Genomic DNA, 17860 nt, shown 5'->3' with positions numbered 1-17860 from the left:
CTCCAAACAGACAGCGCCCAAGGTCAGGACCGATCCCAAGTCCCTCATGCTGTGAGGCAGCAGCTCTACCAGCAGCGCTATTGAGCCACGCCCTAAATGTGTTCCACATTTTATCATTCAAGCCACAGCAGATAAACTCATACATATTATTGTATCATGGTACACATGATCATTTAATTCTATATTTGCCAACTTCACCTTTAAATGTGGCAGAATGCAAAAAATGGAATACACAAAAGACAATATAGTTTTCTGAATATATTGCTGACCAATTTATTAAAGCTATTTAGTTGGGAGCTACGTACTGCACAACAACAAATACACCCAATTATATCACTAAGAGAAAGTGGGTAAAAATGTTATTTTACATAGGATGCTGGAGTAACTCATCAGCACAGGCAACATCTCTGGATAGAAGGAATGGGTGGAGACCCTTCTTCAGACTGTTTTACATAGGGTTGGATCCTCATCGTTATAGGTATGTCTGCATGGACACACCATGCACAATGTCATTTATGCACAACAAGCAAGTGTGCTGGAACAGAGTAAATATCACCAATCAGGACATTGGGCATGGGAGTAGTTGAAAAGAAAGTAGTGTGGGCAGAAGAAAGTGCTTAAAACTGCTATTATGCAATTGCATGCAAAGCAAATCAGTTTCCCATAATTTATGTTTTTAAAATAAAATTGTACTTTGAAATAAAAAAACGCCTCTAATATTCATCGTATTCGAGTTCCCGGTCAGCAAATTAAAAAGATCCACATTCATGCTTTAGTTTCAAAGCATGTTTTATCTACTACACAGAAATTACTTACAGCAGCATAGTTGAAGTAACTATGTTGTAAAAAATCAAGTATTGCATTAATATATATATATATATATATATATATATATATATATATATATATATATATATATATATATATATATATATATATATATATATATTAACTGACCAAAAAGAGCGCTTTGAAAATATCTTAGCTATTTTTGGTTACCTACCGCAGGGAACGGAGCATCATATTCCCTGTAGGGTGCAGGAGCTTTCTTGTATGATCTTTCAGTATCAATATCAGAATCATAGCTGAAGTCTGAATCACCACTGGAAGGAGAATGCCGCTGTAAAGGAATTAAAAGTTGAAAAGAAAGTAGTGTGGGCAGAAGAAAGTGCTTAAAACTGCTTATTATTGTATCATGGTACACATGACCAATTAAAAGTTTATTCAGTACAATATGGCCCTATATATAAAAAATGTGAATGCTTATTCGGTTCTAAAGTGGGTTGGCTGCCAGTGACCAGTGGAGTTCCACAAGGGTCGGTGCTGGGCCCGCTACTCTTCACATTGCATATTAATGATTTGGATGAGGGGATTGAAGGCTTTGTGGAAAAGTGTGCGGATGATACAAAAATTGGAGGAGGGGCAGGTAGTGTAGAGAAAGCAGGACTCTGCAGAAGGACTTGGACAGGTTGGGAGAGTGGGCAGTGAAGTGGCAAATGGAATATAGTGTGGCAAAGTGTGGACTCATGCATTTTGATAGGAGGAATAAAGGCGTAGACTATTTTCTAAATGGGGTGAGAATCCTGAAATCGGAGGTGCAATGGGACTTGGGAGTGCTGGTGCAGGATTCCCAAAAAGTTAATCTGCAAGTCGAATCGGTAGCAAAGAAAGCAAACTCAATGCTAGCATTTATTTCAAGAGGACTTGTATACAAAAACAGGGATGTAATGCTGAGGCTCTATAAGGCGCTGGTCAGGCCGCATTTGGAATATTGTGAGCAATTTTGGGCACCATATCTGAGGGAAAATGTGCTTGCTCTGGAGAGGGTCCAGAGGAGGTTTACAAGAATGATCCCAGGAATTAATAGGTTAACCTATGATGAGCGTTTGTCGGCACTGGGCCTGTACTCGCTGGAGTTTAGAAGAATGAGGGGGGACCTCATTGAAACTTACAGAATAGTGAAAGGCTTGGTTATTGTGGATTTGGAGAGGATGTTTCCTCCAGTGGGAGAGTCTAGGACCAGAGGTCATAGCCTCAGAATTAAAGGACGTTATTTGAGGAAGGAGATGAGGAGAAATGTCTTGAGTCAGAGGGTGGCGAATCTGTGGAATTCTTTGCCACAGAAGGCTGTGGAGGCCAAGTCAGTGGATATTTTTTAAGGCAGAGATAAATAGATTCTTAATTGGTTCGGTTGTCGGAGGTTATGGGGAGAAGGCAGGAGAATGGGGTTAGGAGGGAGAGATAGATCAGCCATGATTGAATGGCAGAGCAGACGATGGGCCAAATGGCCTAATTCTACTCCTATTCCTTATAGTAACCAAGTTACTTGGGTAAACCAGTCAATAAAGACACTAGTAATACAATTACTGTACCTTGTGCTTCTCTTTCTTTCTCTTTTTTGTCTTTTTCTTTTCTCTTTCTTTCTCACGTTTTCTCTTCTTCTTGGATCTTCTATGGGACGATTTGTCCTCTTTCTCATTTTCTTTTGTCTCCTTCTTTACTTCATTTCCTTCAGCTCCATCATCATCGATTTCCCCATCTTCAAGTTCCCCATCCTCCCTGTAGAAACAATTATCAGCAGCATAGAAAAGTCACGTCATACTCAAAGTTTACACATTCATCATTGAAGTTTTAGCTGGGTAGTTTATTTTTGTTGTTTTAAGGTTGGCTTTAAAAAAAATATCTGTCGAACTTTCTTCCAAAAAATCCCACAGAAAATGGTCCATTGTACAAAATTCTAAACTAGACATGTGTTTAATGCTGACTAATGATGTCTTACAACAATCAGAAATTGTGCAAAACCATGCCTCAAGACAAAATTGTTACAATGAAAGAAATATAATAAAATAAAAAGAGCAAACCGTACCAGATCCACAAATTACCTAATGAGAATGCCCATAGCCAGCACAAGACGACAAGCAAAGAGTAAGCTAGTAGACCCATCAAGCTCACCCTGCTATTCCATAAGTTTATGCTCATATATGCAAGCATCAATTTCTCTTGTGTCAGTTTCCCATAACCCCCAATTCATTGTCCCTTCAACTATTTACCCATCACTGTAAATATTTCCAATAATCTTAGCCTCCACCACTTTCTGCAACAGCATTCGTCACTCTTCTGATAAAACATTGCTATGCAACTCAGTTTTAATCACCAGCCTCTCACTTGTAGTTATGTCCCTTTATTCAACTCTCCCACTTGTGAAACATCTCAATGTCCATCTTCAGACAGACTGAATGGGGGGGGGGAGTTTAAGAAAGCTGGAAGGGAGGTGGGTGTCATCTATCCATGTTGTCCAGAGATGCTGCCTGGAATGCTGAGTTTCTCCAGCATTTTGTGTCTTTCTTTAGTAAATCAGCATCTGCAGTTCCTTGTTATTTCAATATCTACCTTGCCAGGCTCTTGAGACTTTATAATGTTTGAATAGGGTTATATCTCATTCTTATACACACAAAGGAATATAGACCCAAACTGCTCTGTCTCTCTTGTTCAACCAGATAACCCTCTCATATCTGGAATTAACCAGGTGAACCTCATTTGAACTGCATTCGTGAAAGTATCACATAATTAATGTATCCAGCTCTACAATCCGGAACTGGAGGCACTTTTGGCAACCCAGTAACTTTCTATTTACCCATGGACCAAGGTCTATTAAAAGCAGTACAATTCCATCATACGTGCAGAGCAGCTCATTGGTAGAAACACTTGACAGCAGAAGACAGAACCAGACAGTCTATTTTGTTCTGTCAAGGAGTTAGACATCATATTTGTTAAGACAATATTTGCAGTGACCAAAGTTCAACTGGAAACAGAACCTGCTGATTATACTTGAAGCAATCATAGTAACACGTTCAAAAAAATGAGCAGAGATGGATTTAGGTTAATTTAGGATTTATGTGGTGGTGTTGAAAACATAAAGCCAATTTGGGATAGCATGGAATTCCATTCATCATTTAGGAGTTGATTATGAAAGCATGCTTCAGTAAAAGATGCATACAAAACCTTACAAGACATTACAAGTAGTCTGAAGAAGGGTCTCGACCCGAAATGTTGCCCGTTCCTTCTCTCCAGAGATGCTGCCTCACCCGCTGAGATACTCCAACATTTTGTGTCTATCTTACAAAATATCAGCCAGTTGTCAAAGATCATAACTCTACCAATGTATCAGGAACAAAGTTTATTTGCATCTTTTAACAACCAGTCAAGATATATGGATACATCTCTGAAACTTACTATATGGATGTTGAGTAGCAAAAAGACTCAAAATGAAAAAGTCAGAACACTCTTCCGATTAAAGAGATAATTCAGGTAAACTAGCCCAAGTACATTGTGTCCTCGCTATTCTCAAGGGATTATGGGCATGGATATAACCAAAAATAAAAAAATTGTGATAAAGATACTAAGAATGCACCTGTTACATCCACAGATATAACTTATTTTACGTTTCAGCTTGTCTATAAACCTACCCTGTTCGTGGCCATACGAGTACATAGATGGCAAATGAGCAGATAATGGGGATATGTGTACTTTTTGAAAATAGAAGATGCAACAGTATCGCTACCACTACTCTACATGCTCTTGCGTGTGTCATAGCCAGAACAGCTATACAGAGCGGAGAATACAAACACAAATTGGGAACTATCTTGTTAATTTAACCATATAATTATTCCTTTACTGTCATTGGGACATAATTGGAGGCCTTGCAGCAATTGCTGAAGTTTTTTAATATAAAGGCCGGAGCAATGATTGCTTACTGCCAACCTCAAGGGACAAGGATGCACAATAAATAATGCCAGCTATGCCAGCATGCAAATGAATAATACACTTACTTTTAACTGTTTTGTTACTCAAATTGTAGCACACTTTCTATTAATGTTCTGTGTCGTAAGGAGTTCACAAAGGTTAAATGAACATCAACCTTGTTGCTGTCAATGATTTACACTGATTTTAGAGCACCATTTCCCTCGCTCAACCACAAAATGTGTTTCCCCCATAGATGTCAATGTTGGTCTTAGACTCAACTGCCTCTTGCCATCTGTTTCCTTGCCAGTGAAACAAACCTTAAGTTCTAACAGCAAATGCTAACCAAAATGAACACAAGAACAGGGAGAGGGGTGGGAATAGGCCAGTTGCCAGGGATCATTGAAACCCAGAGCTAGAACTATTATTACCCAAATTACCCACTGATTTAGAAATAACAGTAGCATTTCTCTACCACTATAAAGTTCCATAGTACCATAGCATTTGACTCAATGATTTGCTGGATAGGTTGGTGCCAATTTGCCAAGGTCTAAACACAAAATGAACACATTTAATTCAATTTATTTTGATAAATACCCATGATCTGGTTTAGTTTAGAGATACAGCATGGAAACAGACCCTTCAGCCCATCAAGTCCATGACGATCATCAATCTCCCTACACTAGTTCTGGATTTTTGATGACACGAATACCTAGTTACAGACTTCTGCATAACCTTCTAATTTTCTTTCTACCTTGTAACAGCCAGGTTTTCTTCGGTCAATGCTATTATCTCCAGTATCCAACAGAAAGCCCTGTTCCTCTCCTTCGTTTTTCATGAACTTGCCCAAGTACTAATATCCAAAACAAAGCAGTAATTTATACAAAAGCATCACTGTCACCTTGCCGTAACCCATGACCAAAGTTCCAAAGGTACCCCTGTTTTACCCTTAAACACTACATTTTCATCATTTACAAATATCATTAGGTATACTTAATATGAGATGCCAATCTAATGTACCACACACAACTCCATGCCTGCTAAACTTGAAAGTAATGTGCCATAGACAGAGCTAAGAAATCCCACAATTAGGTTTAATTGAAGTTCAGCTGATTATGATCCACGGATTAAGTACCTAATGGAAGAAGCAAGCTCCAAGAAAATACTCAAAATCAATAATAACCTGGTACATGAATACTAATGATACAACTAAAACACTCATAACCACCTTCGGTCAGAGGTGCCCAAGGGATAACCCATCTCAAGATTCCTCCTGACAAAAGTCAGTCTTCAGCCAATTCTATTCACTTCATGTTGTATGAAGTCATGAATCAGCTGGCAGTGATAGATATTGCAAAGACAATAACATCCCAGGTGTAATATATCGAATTATGCTCCAAAACTAGACCCACCTCCAGCTCATCTGTTCCAGTGCAGCTGCACAATGCGTCAACCCAAGAACATAGAAAATTGTCCTGGTACATCCATTCCCAAAAAGTAGGACAAATACACTCCAGCCAATCATGACAAAGCCAGCCTACTTTCAAAGTAGTTGATCCCTGCATTATGGGGTGGTGGAAGGGGGCAGGGGTGTGTAGTTCATTCTGGAAAAACTGTTTATACCCTGATTTTAGCAACATGAAATCCTATCATCTGCACATGCGACAAGATATGAAAGTTGTAAAATAAATATTTACTTGTTCTCACTAATTTTGTGAGTGAATTTCCATAACCCCTGAACTAGCATAACATGGGGATCTTCTATACTGGAAGGTTTTGTCGACAGTGTAACCAAGCAGCGCTTATTCATCAAGAACCTCCTTATAAATGTCCAATTTAAGATTGAGTATAGATATTCAGCTTCAGTCCTCATCACAGACTTGGTCCAAACATTGGCCAAAGAACTGAATGTTCCACGTATGCCCATAACACCAAAAGATTATTTGTCCAAGTAAGGCATTCTCCTTGATGTTAGTTTAACAATCTTTGGAGAAACAAGTGACTGCAGGATGGTACAATCTTGAGTAAAATGCAAAGTCCTACAGTAACTCAATGAGTCAGGTAGCATCTCTGGAGGGAGCGGAGGGACATTTTGGTTCGGTACCTTTCTTCAGATTCCAATTTTTGGTGTTACAGTCTGCACAGAGAGCTAGATATTCATTTGAAGGTTAAACTTCCAACTGCTGGATGATTGCTACAATAGCTCCTCAGTGTTGTCCTAGGCTCAAACCTTTTCAGCTGCCACATTAGTGAACTTTCTTCCAACACAAAGTCAGAAATTAGGATGTTTTTCTTATTCAAAACTCTTCTACAAATGAAGCAGTGCCTTGACAATATGTAGGTGTGGTTGAGAAGTGGCAATGGATACTTGTACCACAGAAGCGCTAGCCATGATCATCTCGAAGAGTTAAATCTCCTACTCTTGGTAAATCAATAAAATTACCATTGTTAAATCATTCACCACCATCTTCAAGTGTCACCTTTCACCAAAAACGCAATGAGAAAAATACTGTGACTATCGGTTGAGTGGGTATCTAATGCTGAGCAGTTCATCTCCTGACACCCTAAAGCCTCTGCTATCTACAAGGTACAAATAAAAACCACAAATAGCGAACTAGTTTCTAAACCATGTAAGAAGGGAAATATTACAAACCAGGGCTGGAGAAATATTTAAGAATAGGGAAATAAAGTTTCCACAACACAAAAAATTGCCTGAAAATAGTGGTGTAAAGTGAACAAAATTAGGTAGACACAAAATGCTGGAGTAACTCAGCGGGACAGGCATCATCTCTGGAGAGAAGGAATGGGTGACATTTCGGGTCAAGACCCTTCTTCAGACTGATGTCAGAGGAGTGGGTGGGACAGAAATCTTTTCTGGACCCTTTCTGATCACAGAAATTAGTATTAGTCAAAAAATGTACATAGTTAGAATATTGGTCTTTATTGCATGAGGATTTGAGTACAAAAGTAGACTGTGTTGATACAGTTATATTTAGCCTTAGTGAGAGCACATCTGAAATATTGTGCATGTCTAGCCAGCTAAATGATACACGCAATATAGACAATGTAGTGAAGATTCACTAGATTGATTCCTCTGATGGCAGATTTGCTGTATTGGCAGACTGACCTCTATTTTAGAGGAGGGGCCTCCAAACTTTTCAGCATGAGGGCAACATTATATATTTGGCACATTTTAACGGGCCGTCGGAAAAAATAAAGAAATGTCACACACATATACACACAGACATACACACACTGATACACACACACACAAAGAAACGCACACGAGAGAGGGGGAGGGAGAGTGAGAGAGGGGGAGGGAGGAGAGAGGGGGAGGGGGGAGAGAGAGGGGAGGGAGAGGGGGACAGGGGTGGGAGAGAGAGGGGGAAGAGGAGAGGAGGGGGGAGAGAGACTGAGAGGAGGAAGGAGAGGAGGGGGAAGAGAGCAGAGAGGGGGGAGAGGAGAGAGAGCACGGGGAGAGAGAGAGAGGAGGGGGAGAGGAAGAGAGAGAGAGGGGGAGAGAGAGAGAGGGGGAGAGCGAGGAGTCAGAGAGAGGAGGGGGGGAGTAGAGAGGGGGAGGGGGGAGAGAGGGGGGAGGGGGGAGGAGAGGAAGGGAGAGAGAGGGAGAGAAGGGAGAGAGAGGTGAGAGAGGGGACGAAGGGGGAGAGGGGGGGGGAGAGAGGGGGGGGAGGGGGGAGAAGGGGAGGGGGAAGGGGGAGAGAGGGGGGGAGGGAGAGAGAGGGGGGGGAGGGAGAGAGAGAGGGGGAGGGAGAGAGAGGGGGGGGGAGAGAGAGAGGGGGAGAGGGGGGGGAGGGAGAGAGAAGGGGGGAGGGAGGAGAGAGAGGGGGAGGGAGAGAGAGGGGAGAGGGGGAGGGAGAGAGAGGGGGGAGAGAGAGGGGGAGAGAGAGGGGAGAGAGAGGGGGAGGGAGGGGGAGAGAGGAGGAAAGAGGGGGAGAGCGAGAGAGGAGAGAGGGGAGGAGAGGAGAGGGGAGGAGAGAAGGGGAGGGGGGGGGGGAGGAGAGGGAGGAGAGGAGAGAGGAGAGGGAGAGGGAGAGGAGAGAGAGGGGGGGAGAGGGAGAGGGGGGAGAGAGAGGGGGAGAGGTGGAGACACGGGGAGAAAGGGGAGAGAGAGAGAAGGAGAGAGGGGGAGGGGGGGGAGGGGGGGAGAGGGAGGGGAGAGAGAGAGAGGGGGAGGGAAGGGAGGGGGGGGGGGGAGAGGAGGGAGAGAGAGAGAGGGAGATAGAGAGGGAGGGACAGAGAGAGGGGGAGGGAGGGGGAGAGAGAGGGGGAAGGAGAGAGGGGGAGGGAGAGAGAGAGAGAGGAGAGGGGGAGAGAGAAGAGAGGAGGAGGAGGGGAGAGAGGAGAGAGGGGGAGGGGGAGAGGGAGAGAGAGAGAGAGGAGAGAGGAAGGGGAGAGAGAGAGGGAGGAAGAGGGAGAGAGAGGGGGGGGGGAGGGAGAGAGAGGGGAGGGGAGGAGAGAGAGGGGGAGGGGAGGGAGAGAGGGGGGAGGGAGGAGAGAGGGAGGGGTGGGGGAGGGAGGAGAGAGGGGAGGGGCAAGGGAGAGAGAGGGGAGGGGAGGGAGAGGGGGGGGAGGGGGGGGGGGGGAGGGGGGGGGGGGAGGGAGAGAGAGGGGAGGGGGAGAGAGAGGGGAGGGGGAGAGAGAGAGAGGGGGGAGAGAGAAGGGGAGGGGGAGAGAAGGGGAGGGGGAGAGACAGGGGAGGGGGAGAGACAGGGGAGGGGAGGGGGAGAGAGAGGGGAGGGGAGGGGGAGAGAGAGGGGAGGGGAGGGGGAGAGAGAGGGGAGGGGAGGGGGAGAGAGAGGGGAGGGAGGGAGAGAGAGGGGAGGGGGAGAGAGAGGGGAGGGGGAGAGGGAGGGGGGGGGAGAGGATGAGGGAGGGGGGGGGAGAGGGAGGCGGGGGGGAGAGGGAGGGGGGGGGAGAGGGAGGGGAGGAGGAGGGGAGGGGAGGGAGAGAGAGGGGAGGGGGAGAGAGGAGTGGAGGGGTGAGAGAGGGGAGGGGGAGAAGGAGAGGGAGAGGGGCGGGGGAGAGAGAGGGGAGGGGGAGAGAGAGGGGAGGGGGGGATAGAGGGAGGGGGGGGGAGAGAGAGGGAAGGGGGAGAGAGAGGGAAGGGGGAGGGAGAGGGAAGGGGGAGAAGGGAGGGAGAGAGGGAAGGGGGGGAGAGAGAGGGAAGGGGGAGAGAGAGGGGAGGGGGAGAGGGAGAGAGAGAGAGGGAATGGGGTGAGAGAGAGGGAGGAAGAGAGAGAGAGGGGGGGGGGGGGGCAGGGGAGAAGGGTAGGGAAGGGCAGGGGAGGATTCTCCTAGCCGCGCCAACGGAGACCCTGTCAAAGGGTCCAGGTCAGTGTGGCACCCTGTTCAGCGGGAGCTGTTCACGGGTCACCCTCACGGGGGGGGCAACTAGCACTGCCGCCAACTAGCTCCCCTCCTCCTCCTCGCTTCACTCCCCACGCTACCAACACGCAGCGGCACAGTGGTAGTCTCTGCCTCACAGCGCCAGAGACCCGGGTTCCATCCTGACTACGGGTTCTGACTGTACGGAGTTTGTACCTGCATGGGTTTGCTCCGGGTGCTCTGTTTCCTCCCACACTTCATGTTTGCAGGTTAATTGAATCTGTCCCAAGTGTGTGTAGGATATCGCTAGTGCATAGGGCATCGCTTCAATGGGCCGGAGCCCGTTTCCGCGCTGTATCTCCAAAGCTGTGCTACCACAAAACCCGCTAAATAGCCCGCCGCACGGAACATGTTAAGAGCTTGCTGTGGGCTGGATAAAGTCTCGGGGTGGGCCGGATGTGGCCCGTGGGCCATAGTTTGGAGACCCCTGCTTTAGAGCTTAAAATAATATAAATTGTATGATTGAAATATTGTTCAACAGGGAACATGGAGGGATGTTGTTTCCTTGGTTAAGGAATCCAGGACTAGGTGCCATAGCTTCAAAACAAACATCAGCCATTCAGGACAGATGAGAAGAAGTGTCATCACCGAGAAGTGCAACTTTAAAAATTCTCTAACGAACATGGCTGTAGAAGGTCAATGGCAAAATTGGCTTTAGGATTTGAAAAGCTTATTCCTACTCCACCTTATGCAACTATGTGATGCAATGCTCTTCAATTACTTGATCAAGTATAGCAATGAGATCAACATCATCCAGGACAAAGCACTTCTCTTGCTTGGAACCCTACTCACCATTGCAAATATTCATTCTTCCACGTGACAGCAGAATATGTATCATTCACAAATGTTCTGCAGTTACTAGTCTAGGCTGTCCCAAAAGCAGTATCACCTAAACAAGGGAACATCACCACTTGCTAACTGTGTGCATGGCACACCATTCTTACTGAGAAATCTATCACCCTTCGTAAATTATTGTATTAATCGCTAGCATAACATCCCCAATTGTATTGACTGTCACAAGCATGACCTCAGCTGTTCAAAAATAGCTCAATCATTTTCAAGGATAATTAGAGTTAGGCAATAAATGCCAGCCTTGCCTATGACGCTCGCATCTAAAACATTAAACAAAATTATTAATGTTAAACAAAATTATTAAAAACCTCATACTACAAGATCTACTTTACTGCTTTTGAAACTGAATGAGTTAAATGGATCCCATAACACCAGGAACTGGAACACTTTATGGTGACCACTATAATCTACACAGCAAAGCTACACTGGCTCAAAAACAAGTCTCATCACATACTTTACATTAATAAACATGCACACTTGTCCAGCCCTCTCACTTTTTCTCCCATCATGTATAACAATAAAACTAAATGTCTAAAAGTTTATTCTTTTGTTATTGTTATTCTTTTGCTAAAGTGCAACCTTTTGTAACTAATTCAATTATGCAACAGAAATTTAATTGCAAAATGTATTCTGAATATGTATAATTTCAATAGTAAGTACATTTTTGTGTGGCAACTCCCAGATAAAACCATTTTACTAATGTTGCCACTAACTCTTCCACCAATCTATGCCGTCACTTTTATGAACCCGAGGGACAACATTTTCCATACAGAGTGGGCATTTGGAATGAGCTGCCAGGTGATAGTTGAGACAGGTAATATAACAACATTTAAAAGACATTTAGACAGGTGCATGGATAGGAAAGGTTTAGAAGAATATGGGTTAAACGCAGGCAGGTGGGACTAGTGCCGATGGGACATCTTGGTCAGCACAGGGAAGTTGAGCCAGAGGGCCTGTTTTGTGCTGTATGACTATAAGATGTCAGTTTGTTTTCTCTGCCCTGACTCATGAAGGCAAGGATGCCACATGCCTTCTTCACCAGCCTATCTTCTTGTATTGCCACTTAAGGAATTACAGTCTTGAACCCCAAAGTACACATATTCATCAACATTCCCGAGCGCTGCACATTTTATTGTATATGTACGTCCTACCTATATTTAAGTTTACAAACTCCATCGTCTCTCACTTGTTGGGATAAAATCCCATTTGGCACCATTCCACCAAATTTTCCCGATCTATATCCTGCTGTCGCCTTAGATAATCTCTCTCGTTATACACACCAGCAACTTGTGTCATTCACAAACTCCAGTAAAAAAAACTATCCTTCCAGCACAGCCCTATCTCCTACCGATTTTGGATCCAGTTTGTCAACATGCCTCAAAGATTCCTTGCACCTTAATCTTCTGGACCAGACTACTTTGTTGGACCTTGTCAAATGCCTTACCGATGTTCAAATGAACACCTACTGCCCTATTTTCAATGTTTTTAAGTTACCTCCTTTTAAGTGGTATGCAAGCTGTGGTATGACTGTGCAGTCATAGCATATTTTCCCAGCTCTTATATTCTGTTTTGGCTAGTGAAAGCATTATTTCATTAACCAAAGCTCTTTATCTTACTGACCTCCTCTGCTACTTTTAAGTATCGATGGAAACACATCCAATGTTCCTCCACACTACTCAATTTCCTTCCAGTTCTCTGTACATTTGTTCATCAATCATTCATCTGGGGCATTTAGAGGTAAATTCACTATCCTGACCCAGAATTTGATGATCAAGTTTGATAAATGCAACCTAAGCAGTCACCCAAGAGAGTGGTCAATATAAATATAGAACATAGATTGATCAAGAATTTAGCACCAGCAGTGTAAAAAAATGTTCAATATAAAACTATAAAAATAAATGGAAGCATAAAAATGTAAAATGCCAATATCTTGGATTTTGAGGAGGGTCAAATGGAAGAGTAAAGAATGGTGCTCGTGGCAATAGAAATAACCACCAATTGTAAAAGTGACTGAAAACTTCAACCGCATGGAAGAGAGAACTGTAGGCATAGAATCTGAGGAATGAGAATTTTAAATGTTTGTTTAGAACAATAAGATCAAACATATTGTACGAATTGGGTTTGATGTAGGTTGGGTATAGGTGATGTCGCCCATGACCCAAAATATATCAATTTACCAACTATATGAAAGCAAATTTGAGGGGCAAATTAACAATGTCGTTATTTGGCTGCAGAGACAAATGAACTAAAATGGAAAGAAATTTTATTTGTCCTGATAACAAAAGAAAAGCACAAAAAAGCAGTACATAAGTAGGCCATCGTGCCGCTCAAGTTTGCGCTGATTCAATAGAAAATCATGACTGATCCATGCGGACCTAAATTCCTTTTCTATGTCTATTCCCCATAATCCTCAATCCTTAATTTCCACCTTAAATATATTTAATGATTTGGCTTTCGTCAGCCTTAGAAATAACGAATTCCTGTTATTCACAATCATCAGAGGAAATTTCACCTCACATCAATTTTAAATGATAGGTGCCTTATTTTATAAATATGTCCCTGTATTGGTAACTTTGCTACTAGAGAAAACATATCAACACCTGTCTGTCAAACCTTCTCATTATCTTGCATGTTTGAAAAAGGGTTTCCTCACTTTTCTAAATTTCAAGAAATATACTCGTACAGTAAAAACATGAAATAAATAAAATGAGAATTTGAAGTATAAGAAATAATTGACTAGAGTAAAAAGGACTGATGAGGTCAGATGGAAAATCATTGAACCGTCTTAATCTTTAAAAAAATACATCAGCCCAATTTCATGTCTGCGATAATTCTCAAAAAAGTGAAATTACTTATAAATGGGCAAAAAAGTCTAGTGTTATTCAAATATTCTTCAAATTTATTTCAAAATTCAAGATTGCAAAATGTAAAAAACTAGCATTTCCCCAAAGTTTTCATGCTAATAGTATTTCAAGAAGCAAATATCCAAAAAAGATGTTCTTATAAGGTGACTTGATTGGTTACTTATAATTGGAAACTAACTTTATTTATTTAACACAGTGTACAACGTGGACAAAAAAAAGTGGAAAACAATGAAGAAGCTCCAAGCATTTTATAACTGTTATAACGCTGTGTACACAGTACATTCAAATGATTCAGATGATTGATGAAACACGTAAGTTTCAGTTTCAACTGATAGGTTGTAATGCTTAATGTAGACTATGCAAATGTGTGTACCAATCTATTCATACACAGGACATTTAATAACTTTGAACTTTGCATTGTAGGCTTTGTCTGAAAATGGGTGTGATGTTAAATAATACTTATGGCTTTATACCCCAGCAAAAATAAGCTATTCTGGAGGCTATTAATTCAAATGACTAAAACATTTTCAATTTTACTTTGGAGTTTAAATCTTCAATTTTGCTGCAAATCACAGGAAAATGAACACCCGCAAAACTATACAAGCTAACAACATTCCTACATTTTTACAAAAAGGTGCACCCCGACCAAAAATGTTTGCGGCACATGAAGGCTAAATCATAATGGGAAAGGTTAAAAATAAACAATGATTATTAATAGCCCAGATACCATTACTCACTTGCACTCAATTCAAGAATCAAGGGAACAAGGAGATTGCACAAGCTACTAGATCAGTTGCATCTCAGTTCAGTCAACCTTTCTATTCAACCAGTCAACAAATTCGTTATAATTTGTAACTGTTATTATAGAAATCAAATTATGAATAAAATTCACTTAACATTTTTGGTAGTCTAACATTTATAGCAGTATTAGTTTAAACCATAGTGGGTCTTCGTGAAGTTCAACTACTTGAGTTAAGAGAAGTGCCAATCTGAATCAGCATATTTTGTTCTTGCAATCCCATCATAATTTTCCACTGTAAGATATACTTATCTCACTGAAATATAGCAAGGAACTAACCCTTCAACCCATTGAGCCAACATCAACCACCACGTATCTATTTTTACACTTATCCTGATCTAATCTATCTATATTCCCATAAATCTCCCCAGATTTAATCATGCATTTCAAATTCCACCACTCATGAAAGCAGATTCATGTTACTTCCAAACTGGCCACTTACCAGTATCTATTCAACTGGTTGCCCATAAAACAACTGACAGATCAGTCAATACAGCTATCAAGTCCACCAAATCCAGTTCTGCCCTCAGAAGGTGCAAATATTCTAATTACCGAGGATAACGGTTACAGTAATCAGAAGCAGAAACTCTGCTCCATGCTGAGAATAACCGTACTTGCTCAAGACATGCAAAGAGTTCAATCAACAATCACTGAAATTGAATTCAGCAGTTTAGTTAAGTGATTTATTAATGAAAACAAATGGAAACATGGAATGCAACTGAATTGTGCTTGCATTTTGCATTGAATTAAGCTGAATAAAGTTTACTTGCAAATCAAGACTATTATTACCTTTCTATATTGCTCAACAATTAAAACACAGAAGCACATCTGTGATCAGCTATTTTCCACATGGGCAGTCAAGGCAATGGAGGCAAGTGCTCCTGGGAATTAGCGCCAATTCCACTGCCAGCAGCAAATTATACAAAAGCAGGTGGAGCCACCTTATTACTTCATTGTTATACTTTGAGTATAGAAGCAACAGGTTTTGGGCTGGTAGGTAAAGTATTAAGTTTAATCAAGACAATGTCAATACTGCTAGATTACACATTTCTCACTTGTGTGTAACTTGGACATGAGTGGAAAAGCCCAAATTGGAATGAGTGACATTATTAAGAAGGGAAACTAACAAACAAAATATCTCAGTATCAGTGGACCTGCACTTCATTGGCATGTTTTGACAATACACAAATAATTTGGTGTAATGTCACGCACTAAAACCTACATCTAAATTTCACAGAATTGTTAAGGTTTACTATAATGAAAAGTGGTAGGGGCCTCGTATCTGCAAATATCAAAAATGAACACACTGACGACCACGGCCATTTAATTTTACATTAAGCATTAGAACCCCCCCCCCCCCCATAAATTCTACTCCTACCAAAGCATTGGGGACATTTGTAAATTTATAAATGGTGTCTGAAAGGAAGTATCCTATTTTAGTGTTTTGCTACATTCTACATCCACCAGATCATTCTGAACATCCACATTTTTGGTTAGAATTAAGCAAATGTTTCTGGCCTCAAGTATACCACATGATGGTATAATATCATTACTAGCTTGGTTTAATAATAATAATGTTTAATATTAAAAATTTACTTGAAGTGCTAACTGCAAAAGTAAATGTCTTTAATTTCCTAATTGCTCCAAGCCATGATGATCTCACTGTTGGTAATATTCTATTACAGAAAATAGGTTAAAAATCTGTTCCCTATTGGTTTTTGTAATTGTTTTTTTTTTAAGGAGGCACGCATTCATGCAAGGCTGCCTCAGATAATTAGAGTGTTGCACTTAAAAACAATTCTGTACAAAGATCATCAACAGTCAAGTCTTAAACCTAAGGTGGAGAACATGGCACAATTTGGAATGAAGGACACCATCATAGAAAATGCAATCTTTATGAACAAAGAGGTAGATGGAGAAGTACCCAGGAAAAGAAAAAAAGTCTTCAGTAGGGCAGCAAATTTTTGGGAACCTATATTTTTTGTACATCTTAAATGACCTGAACAACATGGACACACTGACATGGCTCTTCATCTCTCAATAAACTACTCTGCACTCGTTGATATCCAAAGAGAATTATGTAAAGGTAACTATAATGTATAAGTGATAACCAGTCTTATGTCCACTCCATCACTAATTGCCAATAACAGGATTCCATTGTAATATTAATGTTTTGAAAATGTAAGCATAAACATATTTTAAAAATTCTTGCATCTTTAAAAAATGAACTCTATGGATATGACCATAAATAAAATGGGAATTTCTGCAAGGGATTCTGGACTTAATTGAAATGGCCAACTTCTGTTCCATAATATGCCCCATCTCTAATCTAAAAATATTATGAGCTAATAACCAAGGACTTTATGCAGATCCAACAATAATTTGGCCACAAGTGAGGAAAGTTTGAGGGAAAAATTATTTCCTAAATTAGTATTACTCCCACCTAACTTTGCAGAAGGGACTAGAATTATACCAATTACATTAAATTTGATGGGCATGTCTTCCCCACCATTAAGAGAAATGTTGGTAGAACAACTGTTATATTTAGTAAATAAAAAAGTACAAAGTGAACAATAGGGGAATGTCTTTTGGGATGTTTCATCAAATTACATTTCCCATTTAACAACTAGCTGGTTAAGTCATCTCAGCTAAGCTCATCTAAAGATTCAAATCTTTAATGTGTGACACGGGAACCATGTGAAAGCCAAACAGATTATCTCTCCTTTTGGGTGTAAATCATTTGCATGTTTAATAATGATCTGGCAGTTTGTGCTCTACGGCTGGACAATTATCAGATTTTCTGAAACACATTCTGACAGGATAGGAAACTGACTTTAGGTTAAAGGTTTAAATCCCACCATGGCAAATCGTGGAACTGAATTACTGAGTGCAACTTTTGAGGGAACTGAATCAGAGGGTAATCAAATTTAAAGCACATTTACTATTCTATTCTGCCCCTCGCAACAGTATCATCTCCAAGCTCACAACCTGGTTGAGCTCACCGTTTGTGTTTTTTATTTTAATAACTGATGTTTACTGAGACTACTTGTTGATGATGAATGATAGCATTTTGTTGTAGTTTTGAAATTGAAAACAAACATTAAGATCAACTATCCTTCCGCAGAATAAATGCCTATAATCAAAAAAGCTGCATGAATCTCAAGTTTAAGTCAATTTACTTTTTGCCAAGACTAAAATT

The 17860-nt window shown here is 41.4% G+C and overlaps 1 protein-coding gene across 3 annotated transcripts in view; it reads right to left on the bottom strand.

Annotated features, from left to right (window-relative positions):
* zc3h6 (zinc finger CCCH-type containing 6) overlaps positions 1-17860 on the bottom strand; it is a 40348-nt gene that overhangs the window by 20742 nt on the left and 1746 nt on the right. For all 3 annotated transcript variants that reach the window (XM_033020531.1, XM_033020534.1, XM_033020532.1), the window contains 2 exons: positions 2373-2559; positions 1004-1120 (listed from right to left, as the gene is read on the bottom strand). In XM_033020531.1, the coding sequence (XP_032876422.1) occupies positions 1004-1120; positions 2373-2559 (304 nt within the window). The remainder of the gene's footprint in view (positions 1-1003; positions 1121-2372; positions 2560-17860) is intronic.

Source organism: Amblyraja radiata, chromosome 5 (assembly GCF_010909765.2).
Source record: "Amblyraja radiata isolate CabotCenter1 chromosome 5, sAmbRad1.1.pri, whole genome shotgun sequence".
Lineage (NCBI taxonomy): Eukaryota > Metazoa > Chordata > Chondrichthyes > Rajiformes > Rajidae > Amblyraja > Amblyraja radiata.
This window is presented reverse-complemented; position numbering and strand designations above follow the sequence as displayed.